The 19,041-nt window shown below is 36.2% G+C and overlaps 1 protein-coding gene across 11 annotated transcripts in view; it reads right to left on the reverse strand.

The window, feature by feature from the left end:
• Positions 1-19,041, reverse strand: part of LOC129804070 (histone-lysine N-methyltransferase 2C) — a 76,079-nt gene that overhangs the window by 17,745 nt on the left and 39,293 nt on the right. For 6 of the 11 annotated variants that reach the window (XM_055851095.1, XM_055851092.1, XM_055851094.1 and 3 more), the window contains 10 exons: positions 16,829-16,964; positions 16,398-16,768; positions 12,490-14,295; positions 12,281-12,411; positions 11,933-12,206; positions 8,229-8,327; positions 3,353-3,481; positions 2,814-3,263; positions 2,584-2,742; positions 2,371-2,511 (listed from right to left, as the gene is read on the reverse strand). In XM_055851095.1, the coding sequence (XP_055707070.1) occupies positions 2,371-2,511; positions 2,584-2,742; positions 2,814-3,263; positions 3,353-3,481; positions 8,229-8,327; positions 11,933-12,206; positions 12,281-12,411; positions 12,490-14,295; positions 16,398-16,768; positions 16,829-16,964 (3,696 nt within the window). The remainder of the gene's footprint in view (positions 1-2,370; positions 2,512-2,583; positions 2,743-2,813; positions 3,264-3,352; positions 3,482-8,228; positions 8,328-11,932; positions 12,207-12,280; positions 12,412-12,489; positions 14,296-16,397; positions 16,769-16,828; positions 16,965-19,041) is intronic. The other 5 variants (XM_055851090.1, XM_055851091.1, XM_055851097.1 and 2 more) reach the window with 5 other exon arrangements.

The raw sequence follows: 19,041 nt of genomic DNA on the forward strand, positions 1-19,041 counted from the left end.
TCCACAAGAATCGGATTTTTATAAATTCTGAATAATTAAAAAACATTGTTTTTCACAGAACATTCATATGCTGCTTTGGGTACTCAGAGTCCCAAAAGAGACGAAAGAGTTAACACATTTTAGGTGTAAAAATATATCAACATTTTTTAATGTTAATTTTACACCTTTTTAAGGGTAAAATTAATATGAAAAAGGGTACCTTTAACCCCTAATACACCTAAAAAGTGTAATATTTACACCGTTTTCGGATCAATACTGCAGGGTAAAATAAACATTTCCGGAATGTTATTTTGATTTTTTCGGATTTCTCTCAGTGTATGAAAAAAGCTTCAATTTAAAAACCTCTTCTCTTAAAAAAAATGCGAGAAATCCAAAAATGCTAAAACAACATTCTGCACTGAGTGAGAGAAATCCGAAAAAGTTAAAATAACATTCTGGAAATGTTAATTTTACCCTGCAGTATTGATCCTAAATCGATGTAAATATTACCCTTTTTAGATGTATTATGGGTTAAAGTTACCCTTCTTTCATGTTAATTTTACACTTCAAAAGGTGTAAAATTAACATTGCCTACAGTGCCTACAAGGATAGGGAAATTTTCTTTTAAAAAGGCATTTATTAAAGAAATTTCTCATAGTGTGTAGAGGCCATAAGGGGTTACATGGGTCTCTCAGGTCGAAAAAATAAATTTTTCATTTTTTTTTATTTTATAGTAATATAGCATTTGAAAAATATTTTCTGAAAATGTCAAGTCAATCGGAGTAAAACTTTCGGAGGCAGAGCAGTTTTAGTTATGCATTTTGCCCGCGCGCGCATATTGTTGTAAAACTTTAAACGCGTTTTTCTCAAAACACCGTTTTACAATGCGGTAGTCCAAGATTACTCAGAGTCTACTGAACCGATCATTCTGAAATTTTGCATACTTGTTTTGATAATAAGTGTTATCTACTGTTTGAACGAAGGATTTGCACTTTCTTTAATCAGAACCATTTTTACAATACAAAATGTGTTGAAAAATAGGGTAAAATTGATACTGTTTTACAAAAACTTTTGACAAAAATTCAAATTTCTTTTTTTTTTCAGAAATCCTTCGTTCATCTAGGGGTCTAACTAATCCTCTAACAGAGTATATTTGGTTTTTTGATTTCAGATGAACCTACTGGGAGAAATCCTGCCTACCGCAAGGTCTATTTTTTGAGGAATGGCTTCGAAAATTAGCTACCAACGGTCGAATTTTCAAAATTTTTCAAAAAGAATTCTTTTTAATTGTGTTCTAAAGTTACTCTTTCATATCCCAAAAGTTGGAATTTCTAAAATATTTTCTACACAATAAATTATTATCAGAAAAAATCCCTATTACTTCACCTGATAGACTCATGTAACCCCTTAAAGGGTTAAAAAATGCCGTTTTGAAAATCCTCTTATTTGTTTTCTTAATAGCTCAGCACGTATAGCTTCGATCGGGCTTAAATTTTAGCATATTATAGCTGGACCTTTAAGCTTTCGAAAAAGTCGTTCCGACCTCCCCGACTCAAACTACAAGGGGTCATTTTCTTTTCTTAAAATGGCTTAAGCTCCTGTTCTAAAACAACATAAAAATACAGATTTTCTTCCCATAATAACGCTGTGAAAGTACATAAATACTGATATGACCGCCTTTACTCGACCGAACATATTCAATAACATCACCCAGACCCAGACCAGGATTTTTTTGTCTTTCAAAAAAAAACCATATTTTTGGAATTGTACATTTATTTTACTCAATCCTTCCCAGAAAGCCAACTTGGTTAGGTCTTCTCTCCTGCTACCTCGAGAAAATTCCAGATTTTTTTATGCTGCCCAGAATTTCTCAGAGATTTATCCAAATATACACAAAAAATCTAGGATTTTCTAGAGGAAACAGGAGAAAAGTCCTGGCCAAGATGAATTTATGGGAAGAACTGAGTAAAGTATACAACAAACAGTGACACAGAAAAATTGCATACCCACAGGAGGTCTTTGGAACAAGTTACGGAAACGCCGTGATGTATGCAACTCACAAAGCATTTTCGGCATTTAAAAATTTTTGCATACACTTAGGGGTATTTCAAAAATTATTTTATAAATGAGCTCCCAATAGTAGGCAATTTATATCAAATTCTTTCAATCCGTTTTCACTCAAACCGGAATTCCCTGTATTTAAGCAAATTCCCTATGCTTATGTAGAAAAATCTTTTCAATATGGACTTAAATTTCTCTAGTGTGTAGACACCATTACGGAAAATCCTCGGAATATGTTTTTTTTCGCAAATTTTAAATAACATTGTATGAAAAATTTAAAAACTGTAAAAATTGTTGAAAATTTTAAATTATGAAAAAATAATAGTTTACCTGCAGAATTTGTTGTGCGCCCGGAGATGGTGATGTAATTGGTGATTGAGGTGCTATATGAGCTGGTGAAGAACCCGGAAGTGTTCCAATTGGCGATATCATTTGATTTTGCATCTTTGACATTTGCTTTGCTTTGTAGTCCTGGAAAAGTGTGGAATTGCATATTTTAATCTTAAAAAAATCTTAACAGTTTCCCAAGAAAAATAAACTTACATGAATCACTTGAGAATGCTGCCTCGATTGCTTTCTGGCACTCTCCAATTGTTTCTGCACAATATTCTGCTCTGAGGTAACTTTAGCCAAATCCCTGGCATCACTCTCACTCAGCTCTGATCCCAATTTTCTCATTTGCCTCTGTTTGCTATTCAAGCTCTGCAAAAGTTTTCCGGAAACCCAATATGACGATTGTAATAACAAGAAAAATGTTTCAAAATGTGACTTACCTTTTTAACTTTTCGTAACTTGGTTACTTCAGTCTCGTAATACTTCAACTGTTCACCCAGGACATTGTGCTGCTGGGTCAACCATTGCTCATAAGTCACCTGAATTTGTCGATCTTGCTCAGTTACAATGGTTTCAGGTGGCAATGGCGGCGGTGGCTGGAGATTGGCTGTAAACAATTGAATAGCCCCATTTCCATCTCGTCGTACACCCGATGTATCAGTAACCGAAGCTGGTGTTCCGGGACTTGGAAGTTGCTGTTGCTGCTGGGCAGGATTACCTGGACGCCATTGAGCATGATTGAGACCTCTTGGAAGAAATTGTGGCTTTATTCCCGACGTACCACCAACAAGTTGTTGCTGCTGAGATGTCTGCTGAAGAGACAAGAGTCCCTGACCCGTTGACGTTTGTGTATTCCCAGCAAAAATATCACCAGTTACTCTTTGATAATTCTGCAAAGAAATTATTCAAAAAAAAACACAACAAAAAAAGATCATGAGCTAATTGTACGAAAAAATGAGGTTTTGAGGATTTTTTTTACTTGATCTTCAATAATTCCTTGATTAATTTGTGTATTAGATTGTACATTCGCTATAGTGGATGTTATTTGCTGTCTCTCCTGTTCGCGTTTCTCTTGCTCCAATAAATCTTCCAACAGGAGTGGCTGTTCCTAGCCAAAAATACAGTATTTTATTTACTTTAGCAATACACTTTTTCTTCCATCTAACAACACTTATTATGAGCAACACACAACGACTTTTATTTTGTAAACATGTCACCGCTTTCATCATCCAATGTTCAACAAAGTATTAAAGACATTTTGGTCGTTATTATTTGAAACTAAAGAACCTTATTTTTAACAAGTTTGTGGGAAGAGTAAAAAACAATAGAGTTTAACCTATTCGTTTTTGAGATCGATAATATGGTTTTATTTTGAAAAAATGTCCTATTTTTGTAAGGAATTAAGATAGACGAAACAATCAACCGAAGATTTTGCATCAGAACAAGTGCAGAGACTCCCCATTCGATTGCACTATCCGTCTTTAATCATGGACAGGATGAAAAAGATACGAATTTTTACCGATAAGTGTAAACATTTGTAGTACCTACGCTAGGGGGTAGTGCATCTTAGGAAGATAATATGTCACATCTCAATTAAATATCTTGACATTTAGGGTAAAATGAGGTAATTTGGAACCATTAATTTGGGACATTTGAGACTTTCTCACTGTTTCAGATGAGCAAAGTGAAAATAAAGACCACGAAATAGAAGAAAAAGACGATTAAGAAGAACGGAAACAGCTCTTCTTCCTTTTGAATCTCTAAAACGGTGAGAAAATCTCAAATGTCCCAAATTCTAAATGGTTCCAAATTACCCCATTTTCCCCTAGATCTCTGCCGTGGAGCCACTATTAGTCCTACAATTTAATAAATACGACTTATTCAACTTCGCATAATGCCCTAGACATCCTTACGACTTAAGCTAAAAGATGGTTTAACGTAAATATTCGTTAACGTTAACGAACATTAACGAATCCGGCTTTCGGCTTAAGCTGAGAAACGGCTTAGTTAGTGGGAAACAGATGGGAATTTAATCAAATCATTATTTTGATTATAATTAAATTAAGCCCTCTCGCCATAATTCGTAAGTATGGCTTAGGAATAACCCCCCGTATCATGCGTCTGCCATCGTCTTAGCGTTGATACCAGCCAGCAAAGTCAAATGGCGGAAATGCTTCGTGACTGGCTTTATAGATAAACATTGGTACATGATTTTCCATTTGTTACAAAAGTTATTGATTCCAACCTAACATTAAGGGGTGAGTGTCAATTAGGAGGTCAAAATAATTTTGTGTTTTTTTATTCTTTGAATTTATTAATAAACAATCTAAGAATATACAATGAAAATTTCAAATGCCAACTCGAAGTATTTCCAAAAATACATCCAAGTATTCGGGCGAACATCCAAAACTTTGAAGCGCGTTTTCTCCACTTCTCATTTTTATAATTTTTTCGATTTTGCGGGAAAAATAAAAAAAAAAACTGACGGATCGATCGCAGTGAATAAAGGCTTATTATTCTCTTCAGCATTAAATTATAGTTGAGCTCCAAAAATAATTGAAAATTTATAGTTGTATTTTTTACAGCATGTTAAAGTCAAATTTTTGTCCCAAAAACGCATGTTTTTTTTTTTAAACCGTAAAAAATTTCTGATTTCACGATTTTTTTTAGGGTTTTGTTAGTTTAACTATAAAATACACTAATGAAAATTGTTTTTTTTTAATGTTTTCTTCTCAGACAAATATTACGAGTTGTTTCTGTCCTCTGGAAGTCCGGAAAGATACCCCTCGAAGTGAATATCCAATTCTAAGTTAATGCCTTATGCCACTAGAACACTTTTTAAATTAGAAAAAATTAATAAGATCGAAAGTTCAATAGGTACCTTTCATTCTCAAATCAATTGGAGATGTTTATATCACACTTTCGCACTCAAAATTGAATTAAACAAATCTGAAATGGTTTTCATGTTTGTGAGAATGAGAATGTAAAAGAATGGAACAGACATACGCAAAACGTTTGAGAATGTAAGAGGTGTGAATTTCGATTTCATAAAATTTCCATGATCTAAATCCAAAAGATGAGCCTCCAGTGGGTCAGTGGATAGAGTAGTGGCTCTATGATTGTGAGGTCTCGGGTTCAAAGCTGAGCAGCAGCAGAAAAAGATTTCTCATGCCATGTCGGCTTTGAAATCGTTCAGTGAATGAATGAATAGTAATGCCAAATGGTGCATATTGGCAAAAAAGTGAAACGCCTAAACAGTAGAGGCTGGTACGAGAACGAGTTTCGACATAAAAGCGGTACTTCAGTCGATACAAATAATCACTGTCACTGATCCTAAACACCCACCGATATGGACTGCTGTGATATATTATAGTAGTGGTACTGGTTGCCCACAGATCTGTGATATAGTAGCGACTACCGGTATCGGGGGATAAAATAGAATAGGAGTGGGGAAGCATAAGGGCCAAAATTATGGCTTGGATGAATCGGTAATCCGAAATGGAGAACTGACCCCCCGCAAAATCTTATCTCTTATCTTAAATCTAAAAGATGTGCCGAGGTTATTAAGAAAAATAGGAAGAACTATAATTAAATATTTGTTCTTTTATATTGATAAGGGTCCCAGTCAAAATCCCGAAGGCCAAAATCCGAAACGCTATCCCGTAAGATCCCGTAAGGGCCAAAATCCTGAAAATCAAAATCTCGAATTTTAGGAAGATTTACTTTCAGGATTAAACTCTCGCTTGCTGGAGGCAAAAGGAAATTTTCTGTGTTTTGGGAAATTTCAATCGTTTCAGGATTTCTACAATTCGAGTTTTTGGTTTAGGATAAGTGTACCAAATTTCGGCATAGTTGCATGCAAACACCAAAGTCCTAAGTTTGAAATGTAATATTTTTAATACAAATTGAATTTCTTTAATACTTATTTTTAAGGAGTGTTGCTTAGAACCTTATAGATAGTTAATCGTCTAAAATTATTCTTAATAGATTTTTAAAATAATAAAAGTATATACATAGCCTTAGTGGCTTATTTCGGCCACCTTCATTTCCATATAGTTCCTTGCTCTTAAGGAATTCTTCCTAAATGTTTTTCACATCATCTCGTTCGTCGAGGCAACATTTTTGATCTTTTTTTTTGCATTGCATGATCTCTAAAGTATGCAAAAACTGAAAATTTATAGAAATTTGAAGAACAAAAGAAGTGGCCGAAATTGCAAGCTCACCGAAATTTGGTATATTTACCCTACAGGATATTGTCTTTCGGGATTTTGGCTGCCACAGATTGGTAAATATCAAGATACTTTAAGTTAAATTTGAGTTTTGCCGTGTTCTTCACTCTATTTACGATTCAAATTAGTGATTTATTATACTTTTAACCCTTTAAGGACGATTGGGTCACCGGTGATCCAAAAATGGAACTGGTCCTACGGCCTTCTAAAGTTGTATTTTGCCCTAAAAACTTAGAAAAAATGATTTTTTCTGACCCTCAATTTTTGACTTTCTCGTCCTTAAAGGGTTAATCCTTGCGCTTACTCGAACATAGATCGTACCAAAGGTCTCCGTATTCGGTAGTTTCGGTAGTTCAACGCATACACACAGAAAATATTTCGTAAAATTGTTCGTAAATGTTTGTGAATTTTTACTGAAGACTTACAAAATGCTCATAAATCGTAAAATCCACTACAAGTTTGTATTTTTTGTACTTTTTTACAAACTTTGTCCTTAAAATGATCACTTACCTCATTCGTAAACTCACAAAAAATGTCTGTAATATTGTGTTATTTGTTCGTAAAGTTTTGTCAGACAAACAAAAATGTACGAACACATATTTCTAAAAGATCAAAAAACCTCATCAAGTGATTATATTACGAACAATATTTGTGATGAATTACAAACTTTTACGAACTTTTTAGTGGGTTATATGTGTTACGAGCATTTCGTAAGTCCCCCATAGGAATTCACAAACAATTACGAACAATTTTACGAAAATATTTCTTTCGTGTGGTTGAATGGCAACAGCTCCGAAACTGAAAAAAAATCTCCTAAACCATTTACACAACAATGATTGATGAAAGCGAAGATTGTTTCTGATTTCAGTGAAGATTAGCAAATTTTGAAAGTCGTTTTGTTCACTTACAAAATTTATAAGTGTACAACATGTTTACAAAACAAAAGGAATTGCGCGCACCCCATTTTACACTTTACTTAAAATTTAAATATATATATACACAAAATTCTAATAGGAAATTGTATACATTTCAGAATATTATTCTATTGAAGCTTCTTCAATAACAGTGTCTAGGTATAATGGCATGCCATGCTGGAAATGAAACACACAAAAAGATGCTGATGCACTCAAAATCACAAAGCACGTAACATTTATGCCTATTTTCTAAGTTAATTGCTAAATTGATGTAAGTTAGAGGGAAAATTTTAAATAATTGATAGAAAAGCAAAGCAAACAAACTCAAAAAGTTCACCAAAAACAGGAAAAAAAGGAAGCTTCTAAAAAAAATTGCAGATTCTCAAACCAAGCAAACTATTTCTGTTAATTGTGCATGGATTCTTTTTTTTTGTCAATTTATTTGAATCTAATAATATTGGTTTTTTTCTTTATTACAAAGCATTCCTCACACTAGAGGATGAATTTACACAAAATAAAATTCTTCATTTTTTTGTGTGATTTCTTTTCATTTGAATTGATCAAGGACAAAATAGAGACAGAGAAAAAAAAGGTAGGATTTTTTTTTTATTATCACGGATGTCCTAAATTTTGATTTTTGATTTGATATTTCTTGAAAAATTTCACATACTCATAATCAGTTGTGGGATTTCTTTGGTTATATCACTCTCACCTGTAGCAGCAAAGATCGACGATGTGCGACACTATGCTGATGATACCCGGTGCTTGGCATTAATCCCGGTGATGGCATCGATTGATACGGAGGATAAAACTGTTTCGCATGTGTATATTTAAATTTCTTTTATATCTTTCTTTTTTTTTTAAAAAAAAGGTGTATTAACCGAAATATGAATGACATTTTTGTTTGGATTAATAAAACTCAAAACCTATTAATTTTCTTTGCACATTTCATATAGGTTTGTGGGAGTGGAAATGAAACAAAAAAAATAACAAACAGAAAAGAAAACAGTACAATTTCTTTTTCACCTAAATGGTCTGTCATTTTGCACAATGATAATTGCGATAAATAAAATTTAATTTTTTTCTTTCAAAAAACAAAAAAAGAAAAGTCATTTGAAAAACAAAACAATGTATAGTTCAAACACACAACAATCTCTGATCCATCAACAGAAGGATCTGCATTTATCTTGTTAACAATTATCAAACGCACAGACATGCAGATAAGAATATTTGATTTTTTTTCATATAGAGTTTTTTTTTAATCAAAGAGAGAAGTTAACTAAAAAAATATAAGATTGAAAAAAACAAATTAACAATTAAGAAAGAACATCATTCAAAATCATTACTCATTGAATATAGAGAGAGAGAAAAAAAACTAAAATGAAAAAGAATAGTAACGCCAAGAGATCACTATTATCAGCAATATTTGTTAGATTTGAAAATCTTTCATGTTAGTGCTTAAAAATACAGAACCATTTTCAAGAAGAATATGTATATAAACCCAGAACAAAGTCTAATTGTATTTTTTTTGTGTGTATTTTGAAGCACTTTTGTGATAAGACACGAAATTTCTTGATTAAATTTAATTAATTAAAAAATTAACTGATTTTTGCAGAGACCGTAAAGCCAGAGTTTAAGAATAGAGTTAAAAAAACAACAATAGACAAATCACTTAGAACCAATTGAAAATTTAGGAATCCTCTTATTTTTTAATTATTACTCAGGTAATATTGACCATTGTGAACAAGTTTCACACTAAAATAATTTTAAATCACACTCGATTTAGGAGATATGTGTCAAATAAATTCAAAATTTCTGAATTTTAATAGTAAATTGCTCAGTTTTTCTTTGTGATGTTTCTATGATACTTCAAAAATACTTTTACATCATTTATCATTTATCAAGTCACAACCGATTTGAACCGATTCAGAAATCACTCGAAAGATACTCCCAAAATAGTTTAAGACTAATTATTGAAATTAGTTTTCGGATAAAAACTGTTTAGCGGTTATAAACCGGTTTATAATCGCTTAAAACCGGTTCATTACCGGTTCATAACCGCTTGAAACCGATTCAAACTTGCCAGAAAATTTCAAGACCGTTCTAAAGAACCCAGAGACCTTTTTTTACCTTTGACCTTGAAGAACCGTTATTAGGAATGATTAAACGGTGTTTTTGTTGTATTAAAAATACATGTGGAAAAACTCGCACCACACATTTTCGAGCAATCCTCAAAAAGCATAGTTTTGGATGGGAAGTAGAAGGGTAGGAGAAAAATAATGGGCATGTTGATGGTTCCAGGGTTCACTTATAGGGAGGTCCTAAAGGATTCAAGTCCCTATATCTAACCGTTTGGCCTGTAATGTAAATCGACGGCTCCATTCCATACTATTCTAAGTCGACTTCGCCCTTTTGGACAAGGCGAAATTTTTTGTGTTTTGGGAAGTCATCAGTATCTCCTGTCGGTGCAAGGGAAATTTTCCGTGTTTTGGGAAGTTATCAGTATCTCCTGTCGGAGCAAAAGGGAAATTTTCTATGTTTTGGGAAGTTATCAGTATCGCCTGTCGGTGCAAAGGGAAATTTTCTATGTTTTGGGAAGTTATCAGTATCGCCTGTCGGTGCAAAGGGAAATTTTCTGTGTCTTGGGAATGTTTTTAGTTTCGTCTCTTAGGACAAAGGGAAATTTTCTGTGTCTTGAGAATGTTTTTATTTTCGTCCTTTAGGGCAAAGGGAAATTTTCTGTATTTTGGGAAATTTTTCGTTTCGTCCTTTGGGACAAAGGGAAATTTTCTATGTTTTGGGAAGTTATCAGTATCGCCTGTCGGGGCAAAGGGAAATTTTCCGTGTTTTGGGAAGTTATCAGCATCTCCTGTCGGAGCAAAGGGAAATTTTCTGTGTTTTGGGAAATTTTTAGTTTCGTCCTTTGGGGCAAAGGGAAATTTTCTGTGTTTTGGGTATGTTTTTAGTTTCGTTCTTTAGGGCAAAGGGAAATTTTCTGTGTCTTGGGAAGTTATCAGTATCATCTGTCGGGACAAGGGGAAATTTTCTGTGTTTTGGGAAGTTTTATTTTCGTCCTTAGGGGCAAAGAGAAATTTTGTGAGAAAAGGGAAATTTTTGGAAAATTATAAAATATATTTGTGCAAAATGTGTCACAGACAAAATTTCCGATAATTGTGCAAAATGCATAAAGGACAAGATTTCCAAAGACAAAGTTTCCAAAAAACAAAAATTACCGAAGACAAAGATTCCAAAGACAAACTGGGAAAAACAAAAGTGTAAAAAAGAAAAAGGGAAAAAACGAAGATTCCCGATCGCAGTAAACAATTACCAGGACAGCAATATTACACCGCAAAGTCTCGCACAGGATGTAAGAAAAAGTACAGGTACAAAAATTATGAAAAATTTCCAAAAAAAATACATGGTTTGGATGGCGATCTGCTCATGTGGACGTCAGAGCAAGGCGTTCTTCATGCAGGGCAACATGAACTCGTCAATTTACATCACGAAGTGCCTCCAAAAACGCTTGTTGCCTCTGTACAGATGCCACGACATACTCCCGATCTTCTGGCCAGATTTTGCATCGTGCCATTACTCAAAAGCAACCAAAGAATGGTACGAGGAGAACGACGTTCGTTAAGTATCCAAAAGGAGATGAATCCGCCAAACACTCCAAATCTCCATCCAGTTGAAACATATTGGGCTATTATCAAAAACGATCTGAAGAAGCAGGCTAAACGCGTCGAGACGAACATCGAGGACTTCAAGAAAAAATTGAATGGAACAACCAAGAATAGCGGTGATGATCTTGTACAGACCTTGATGGGAGGACTCAAGAAGAAGATTCGAGATTTCGCCAAACAAATATTTGAATAAAAAAATTAAGATATCTAATAAATCTACAATGAATTAAAGTTTCAAAAAATATTTTTCTTTTTTTTAATAATATGTAGACTTTCATTTTAAAAGTATTATTCTTGGGAACAATTTTATCATGGACACGCTTTGGTGAACAGGGTTAAGTCGGAAGTAATGGTAATTTCCCTACAGCTTGTACAATGCACTCTACATTTTAGTGGAGTCTCATTGAAACAGGCGGAGAAGTTCAAGTATCTCAGTAGGTAGTTTTCTTAAGCATAAGGCTTGGATCCCACATTCGAAACAAAAAAATAAAATAAAAATAATTATGTTGATCATATCTACTAAAATGGGCGTGACCTAAAATTACTCCTGTTAGGCAATTATTAAAATGGCCAAATACTACCACATTAACTCCAACGTCAATTGACGTCCAGTTGATTATCTTGGTTAAATAATAATTTACGGTCTCTCCTTCAGTCTCAAAATTGTATTCTAAACCATTCCAATTAAGATTACCCGCCACTCTGATGATGCAATTGAAAAACAATATTTGCTTACCTGATTTGTTGATGACTGTTGCACAGGCACTTGCGTATTCCCTGGATAGGGAGGCGGTGGACCCGGATAGGGTGGTGGAGGTGGTTGATTGATTGGTGCCTGTGCTTGTTGTGTATTTGCAATTGCAATTCTATTCACTTGTGGTGACTGTTGTTGCAATTGCTGTTGTAGTATCATTCGCGGTCCTGGATTCTGTTGTTGTTGTGCCTGATGGTCCTGTCCAGGATTAGGCATCCTTAGAGCTTGCAATCTGTGCTGCGTGACTAGTTGTTGACTGTACAGAGGAAAATGAAGATGTAAAATAAATCATGTTCTGTAGAACAAGCAGAAACCAACAAATTCTCTCACCCATTGCGATTCATTAGTCCTGGAAAACTAACTTGGACATTGTTGTTGGCTGTAACTATTCCAATAGCTCCATTTGACATCAACTGTGTTCCAACTTGCATTGGTTTTCCCATTGCTGCAGCTTGTTGTACCTGTTTTACAAAGCCAACAACATTTTTTTGTTTGTTTAGATCACAACTACAACAAACATCAATAAAACTACTTCTTACCCTTTGCAACATTTGTTGCTGAATCTGCTGCAAATTGGCTGGTATTATTTGATGTGTTACTTGAGTTTGTTGCTGATGTTGTTGCTGTTGTAGGATCTTAAGTTGATGAATCCTCTGTTGTTGTTGTTGCTGCTGCTGTTGATGCAACTGTTGATTGCTGTCCAGTACAATATTTTGCTGTGGAATCTGCTGTGTTTGCGATACTTGAGACGGTTGAATCATTGTAGTGCTGCTCATAGTTGAACTATGTCCAGTTGTTTGTGTTGTAGTCTGATGCATTGCTTGCATTTGCATTGTTGTAGTCATTGAGATATTCTGATTAGTGGTCATTGTATGAATTGAATCTGCCTGTGACATTATATTTGTTGTTGATGCATCATCTCCTGTAGTCGATCTTACTTGTCCCTGAATATCTTCCTTCTCGGGCAATTCCTTCTTTCCTGGCTTATCATCCTTCTCCGTATCCTCATCCAACTCCAAACTATCCAATAAATTCGCCTTTTCACCATCGTTCAATGTGTCCAACTCTGGATCAGCATATTCTAAAATATTGAAATCTGCACCCATTTCTGCTGTCAGGGACACTAAGAGTTCCTCATCGTCATCCCCAAGACCACCAAGAATATCACCAACACCCTCAACTTCGCCCATTCCACCACTTTCCTCTTGCTCCAACTTCTCCAATTCAGCCGTAACATTGTCCGGAATTTCCGGTGCTTCCGATTCATTTCCACTTGGCATGTGCGTTGAGTCAGTTGTTGTTTGACGTACATCAATAATGTTGCCACTTGTATTGATATTTCCAGGCTGAATTCTATCCAGTTTCTGCGCTAGAAGGGCCACATTTTGTTGATCTTGTTGATTTTGCTGCAACTGCTGTTGCTGCTGCTGCTGTATTGGATTTTGACCAGCTCCTTGATTGCCAATCAATTGTCCATATTGATCAATTTTCCGCACACCAAATTGTTGTTGATGCTGTTGTGCCTGTGTCTGCTGCATAATATTACTCTGTTGTATTATGCTGGATTGCTGTGTCATAATCATCTGCGATTGTTGATTTGATGCTATAACACTCGTGACAACTTGCGGCCTTATCATTCTTTGGCGCATTTCAGCTGGAATTTGAGCCAAACGCGTATTGATGATTTGTTGATTGTTGATGGACACTTGGGGTTGTAGTTGTTGCTGCCCCGGTCGTACCAAAACTGGTCCCGTTGTTAGTTGCATTCGCTGCGGCCGTGATGTCAGACCAGGCGGAAGTGGCTGTCGGAAGGTGATGTTATCAGGCGCCTGTTGATGTTGCTGCTGTTGTCCTGCATTCAGCGACTGTTCATCAACATTCTCCATGCCCCACCGTGGAGATTGTCCGGGATTTTGTGCCTGAGGTGATTGAGCATGCTGCTGCTGTGGTGATACCATACCCGTAGGACTAGGCGTCACCATTTGCTGCCTCTGCAGCAAATCACGCAACTGCCTATTCCCCTCAGGTTGCTGCTGTTGTGGATGAGCCTGTGACTGTTGCTGTGGTTGTGGCCCTTGGAATGTATCTGAGCGCGGTGATGTGAATGGGGAAGTTTGATTGCCACTGAAAAGGGGTCTTGTCGCATAGACAGTTGATCTCATAATGCCCGTACTGACCGACGGACGTGGTGTACCCGGAGCATGCGCATATCCTGTATTGTCAATATTAAGGCGAATCTGTTTTGCTGGAACTTGAACACTTGGTTGTTGACCTACATATGCAGGACTACGATTGGGTGCGGGATTTGGACTCTGATGTCCGAAAGATCGATTAGCCTGAGGTGACTGTTTGGAAAAAAGTACAAATGAAAACCATAAGTAAGAATTTGACTCAAATCAAAGGGCTAGATGCCTGGTAGACCCTGACACATACAAATGCGTGACGGAGGTTTGTGTAATGAACCGCAGAGAGAAGCCACAAAGTTGAGGCAGACGAAATAGGGATCTGATCCGTCTAGAGAAGATTTGACGAAGATCTGACAACCAGAACTGTCCAGAAAAACGAAAGGAGGCAACGACGACGGCCAAGCAAAAGAAGATAGGACTATGATCCTTCTACAATCAAAACTGTGGATTTTTGCTGCGTTTTAGGGGAGGATTCTACGAAGAATTTATAGTTCCGTATTTGAGGAAGAGCCATTATAGGGTATTACGTTGTAGAGTACCGCTTATAAGATATTCTCCTCTATTCTGCTTGGCCGAATAGCCCTATTCGCTCAGACCATTATTGGTCCATACCAATGTGGTTTCACTCCAGGCAAATCAACAACAGACCAGATCTTTTCCCTCCGGCTGTCTATGGAGCAGATGAGAGAGCATGACCAAGCACTTCACCATCTCTTCATCGATTTCAAAGCAGCCTACGATAGCATAGTCAGGGTAAAACTGTACGAAGCCATAGGAGAATTCGGCATCCCGAACAAATTGATTAGACTGACTAGGATGACCATGACCGATGTGAGGAGCAAAGTAAAGGCGAACGTATCACTGTCACGAGAGTTTTGCGTAAACAACGGACTCAGACAGGGAGACGGACTATCGTGCGTCCTCTTTAACCTGGCACTGGAGAAAGCGATCCGTGACTCCGGCGTGAGCATGAGGGGGGTCATATTCAATAAGTCCACGCAGCTCCTAGCCTATGCTGACGATATTGATATTATGGGACGCAATCCCAGAGCTGTACAAGAGGCCTTAATCCAGAGTGAACATGCGGCACGAAATCTGGGGCTACAGATAAATGAAGGCAAAACGAAGTACATGGTGGCCTCGTCAGCAGCAACTCCGACAACATCTACGGAGAGCATCGGTCAAACAGGGCTCCCGATGGTGGACTACAACTTTGAAGTTGTCAACTCCTTCGTGTACCTTGGGTCAACAATCACAGCCGACAACAACATCTCAACAGAAGTCCGCGCACGGCTGCTGAAAGCCAACAAGGCCTATTTCAGTCTATCAAGAGTTTTCCGGTCCAGAAACTTAAGCATAAAGACTAAGCTACTGCTGTATAGGACTATGATCCTGCCAGTTCTCACGTATTCGTCTGAGACGTGGGTCCTCAGCAAACAGAATTGCGAACTCTTGGCCGCGGTTGAGAGGAGGATCCTATGACGGATTTTTGGCCCCATATGTGAGGAGGGAAGATTCCGGAGTCTATACAACCATGAGGTGTATGAACGCTACCGAGAGGTAACTGTCGTCAAGCAAATACGCCTCAATAGGCTCCGGTGGACTGGTCATCTGGTTCGCAAGGATGAGGACGACCCAGCCTGGAAAATCTTTAGGGGCGGACTCTATGCTACGAGGAGGCGAGGCCGACACAGCCTCAGATGGACCGACGGCGTAGACCAGGACGCCAGCTCATTAGGGGTGCGGAATTGGAGAACAGTGACGCGTAACAGGCTCGAGTGGCAACGGGTCCTGAGTCAGGCCAAGACCAGTTACTGGTTGTAGCGCCGGATAAGTAAGTAAGTATTTGAGGAGGAACGATTCCGGACCCTGTTCAACCATGAGGTGTATGAGCACTAAGCTGGTCACCTGGTTCGCAATGATGACGTTGACCGACGACGCTAAGAAATTTTTATGGACAGAGCAGACTTCAGACTTGATAGTCTCAGATGGAGCGACGGCGAAGGCCGGGACGACAGAGAACAGAGACGACAGAGGAAATGGAAACAGTAGCAATGGGTCTCAAAACAAGCCAAGATGAACAATTGGTTGTCGTTCTGGTTGTCGTGTGAAGCCGTAGACATACAAAAAATTTCATGAGAAAGAGTGGACGTTCCAACACAAAAAAAACGAACTTTCATAGAATGCTCGAACTCGTGAATTTCAATTCTGGTGAATTTTCTTTCGTAAGTAGAATTCCTGAAAAATTTAAATAAACTCACCAGTATAAACTGATCCTGCTGGGAACCTTCTGATGGTGGACGAGAAAATGTGTCCATTCCTTGGGGAATGGGTGATCCGGGAAATTGATCATGTGGTGACTGTGATGCCTGAGATTGAGGTGAAAATGGACTCTGTGTCATGCGAGCCTGTTGCTGCGGTGCTCGTGGAATTTGTACTGAAACTGGACGTGTCATTGCTGCATGAGGATAACCTGAAGTATTTACATTGGTAGGCAGAACACCAGGTCTACCCTTTGCCGATGGTGTCACAAAGTTCGTCATTTGACGAGAATTTGGCGATGGACTGGCCATTGGACCAATTGTATTTCCATCATTGTGTGTTGATACTTGTAGTTGAATTGACGAATCTGCTAATAAGAATATTTTACCATAATTCTTCCACTATTTTTCCCTTTTTTTAATGACCTTACCTTGACCACCTTGATTGTGAATAACAAGTTGTTGCATTTGTTGTTCTCTAGCTCTATTTGCCTGCAATTGCTTCCACTGACGTTCTTGCTCTTGCTCTCGCATTGTCTTCTGCTGTGCATTGATCTTTTCCTGATCCTGCAAATAAATCATTATGTCACGTTGTAAAGTTTTTTTTTATTATCAATACCACACCATTAATATACATTTCTATTTCTTCTAAAAGAATATCTAATGCTTCTTTCTACTTTAACTACACTAATTTCTGTTTCAATTGAGAATTAGTGAAAAAAAATATAAATACACTATTAATTTTATTTTCTTCAAGAGACATGCAAATTACTTGAATTGTGTTTTTGTTTTAAAAAAGTAAATAAATTCATTAAATTATAATAAAATATTTGAGCACAATGCACTTGCAGAGTCTCTATCGAGAGAGACTTTTTGAAAGTGAAATTTATTGATTTCTGTACATTTTTTTCTTTTTACAAATTTCTTGAATGTGCTATGTGACCAAATTATTTATAATTCAAAGGAAAAAAAACTGCGCAAAATTATTAGAAATCTAATTGAATGAGAATTATAGTAAATGGCTTTTTTTCAGTCAAGTTAAAGAAGAAAAATAATCTCAAGAAATTCTTTTCTTTTTAATGAAATTAAATGAAATATAGAAATGAGTATTAGAAATTAAATAATGTCAAATTATATACGAATTGAAATAGTTTTTTTTTTGCCTGATATTCATAGGCTGAAAAGAGGCGTGGCTAATTTTAGAACTGACATCAGCGCCATCTCGCGGATTTTTTTAATGTTCAAAACAGTGAAAACTACCCCCTGGCAAAAGGTTTTTTTTATATATGGAGCTGTTTGAAGCCAACTCATAAATTGCTTCCAAACTCAGCTTATACTTCGAGTTTCGAAAAACTTTTTAGATGGAAATATAGAATATTTATCCCTCTCTACAAGGCACACAGCCCTGTATACAAGGCACATCTCAATTGTGACATATATCGTGTAACGGTCACGAATGCAGAAAAATTTTCATACGAATCTGTATGTAAATGTGAGAAAGTGGCTTCAACTTTGAAGGCCACTTGCCAGGGAGTATAGAGTGAAAAAGATTGCTTTTACTGAATTTGTGTTGATTTCGTAGAACTTTACGTACAGTAGACTCTCGCTCAATCGGCTCTTTTTCAATCGGGCGAAAAATGTTGTTGACAATTTTCACATTTAATTATAAAGCTAATTTGCTCAAATTCGCTGTAGTTCTTCCTATTTTATCGTAATTCTTTATAATTGAGCGCTTTTTGTGGAATTTACAAAGGCTTTGACGCCCAAATCTATCGATAAACCCGGATGATATTTCGCCCCAAATGCCCATTTGAGAGAGAATCTACTGTATAACTAGTCACTTTGAACCAAAAAACAAATATAAATGTCAAAATATTCACATAGGCGCCTACTAGATGGCGCCACGGGCTTAAACTTCTTTTATCAGTTCTTCCCTTTAGTCACATCTCTCTCCAGCCTCTGAAGTCAGTCGTGTAAAGTAAATTTAGATATTTTTGTTGTTAAAAAAACAGACTTTCAAAATGCATTTGATCTAATTAGAAAGAATAATGAGATATCATGCAAAGCACTACAAAACTAATAAATTCCTACTAAAATACTTTCTCTAAACATATCACCTAAATGAAATTCACATTAATGCGAGACACAATTTGAGGGAATTTTATGAATAGGATTGTGTGTTGGGGTATTGATGGGAAAACTTTCCAAATAGAATTTTCCAGCAATGTCTAAAACAAAAATAGGGGGGAAAGAGTTTCTTTTATCTTCTGAATTTGCAAAGAGGATCGATTCTTTTTTTTCGCCTCGAAAAACAAGAGCATTTATGATGCATAAACAAAATTATCTCAAGAGACATGCGATACAGCAAGACGCAAAAATCACAATTTCTTTTTTTTTTGTAAATAAATAAATCTAAATTTTTGAGTTAAAAGATAAAAAAAACGATATATATTCATTCAATCAAAAAAAGGAAGATAACAATTTCAAAAGAGATGGCAAAAATTCCATTTAACAAAAATATATCTTCTATTATTTATTTTCTATTATGCAAAAATAATTTGTTTAAGAACCCATTTATTATTCAAAAAACCCATAAAGTTAAAAAAAATTAAATTTAATAATTAATCTCTCTTTATTTTTCCTT

The sequence above is a fragment of the Phlebotomus papatasi genome, chromosome 2 (assembly GCF_024763615.1).
Source record: "Phlebotomus papatasi isolate M1 chromosome 2, Ppap_2.1, whole genome shotgun sequence".
Taxonomy (NCBI): domain Eukaryota; kingdom Metazoa; phylum Arthropoda; class Insecta; order Diptera; family Psychodidae; genus Phlebotomus; species Phlebotomus papatasi.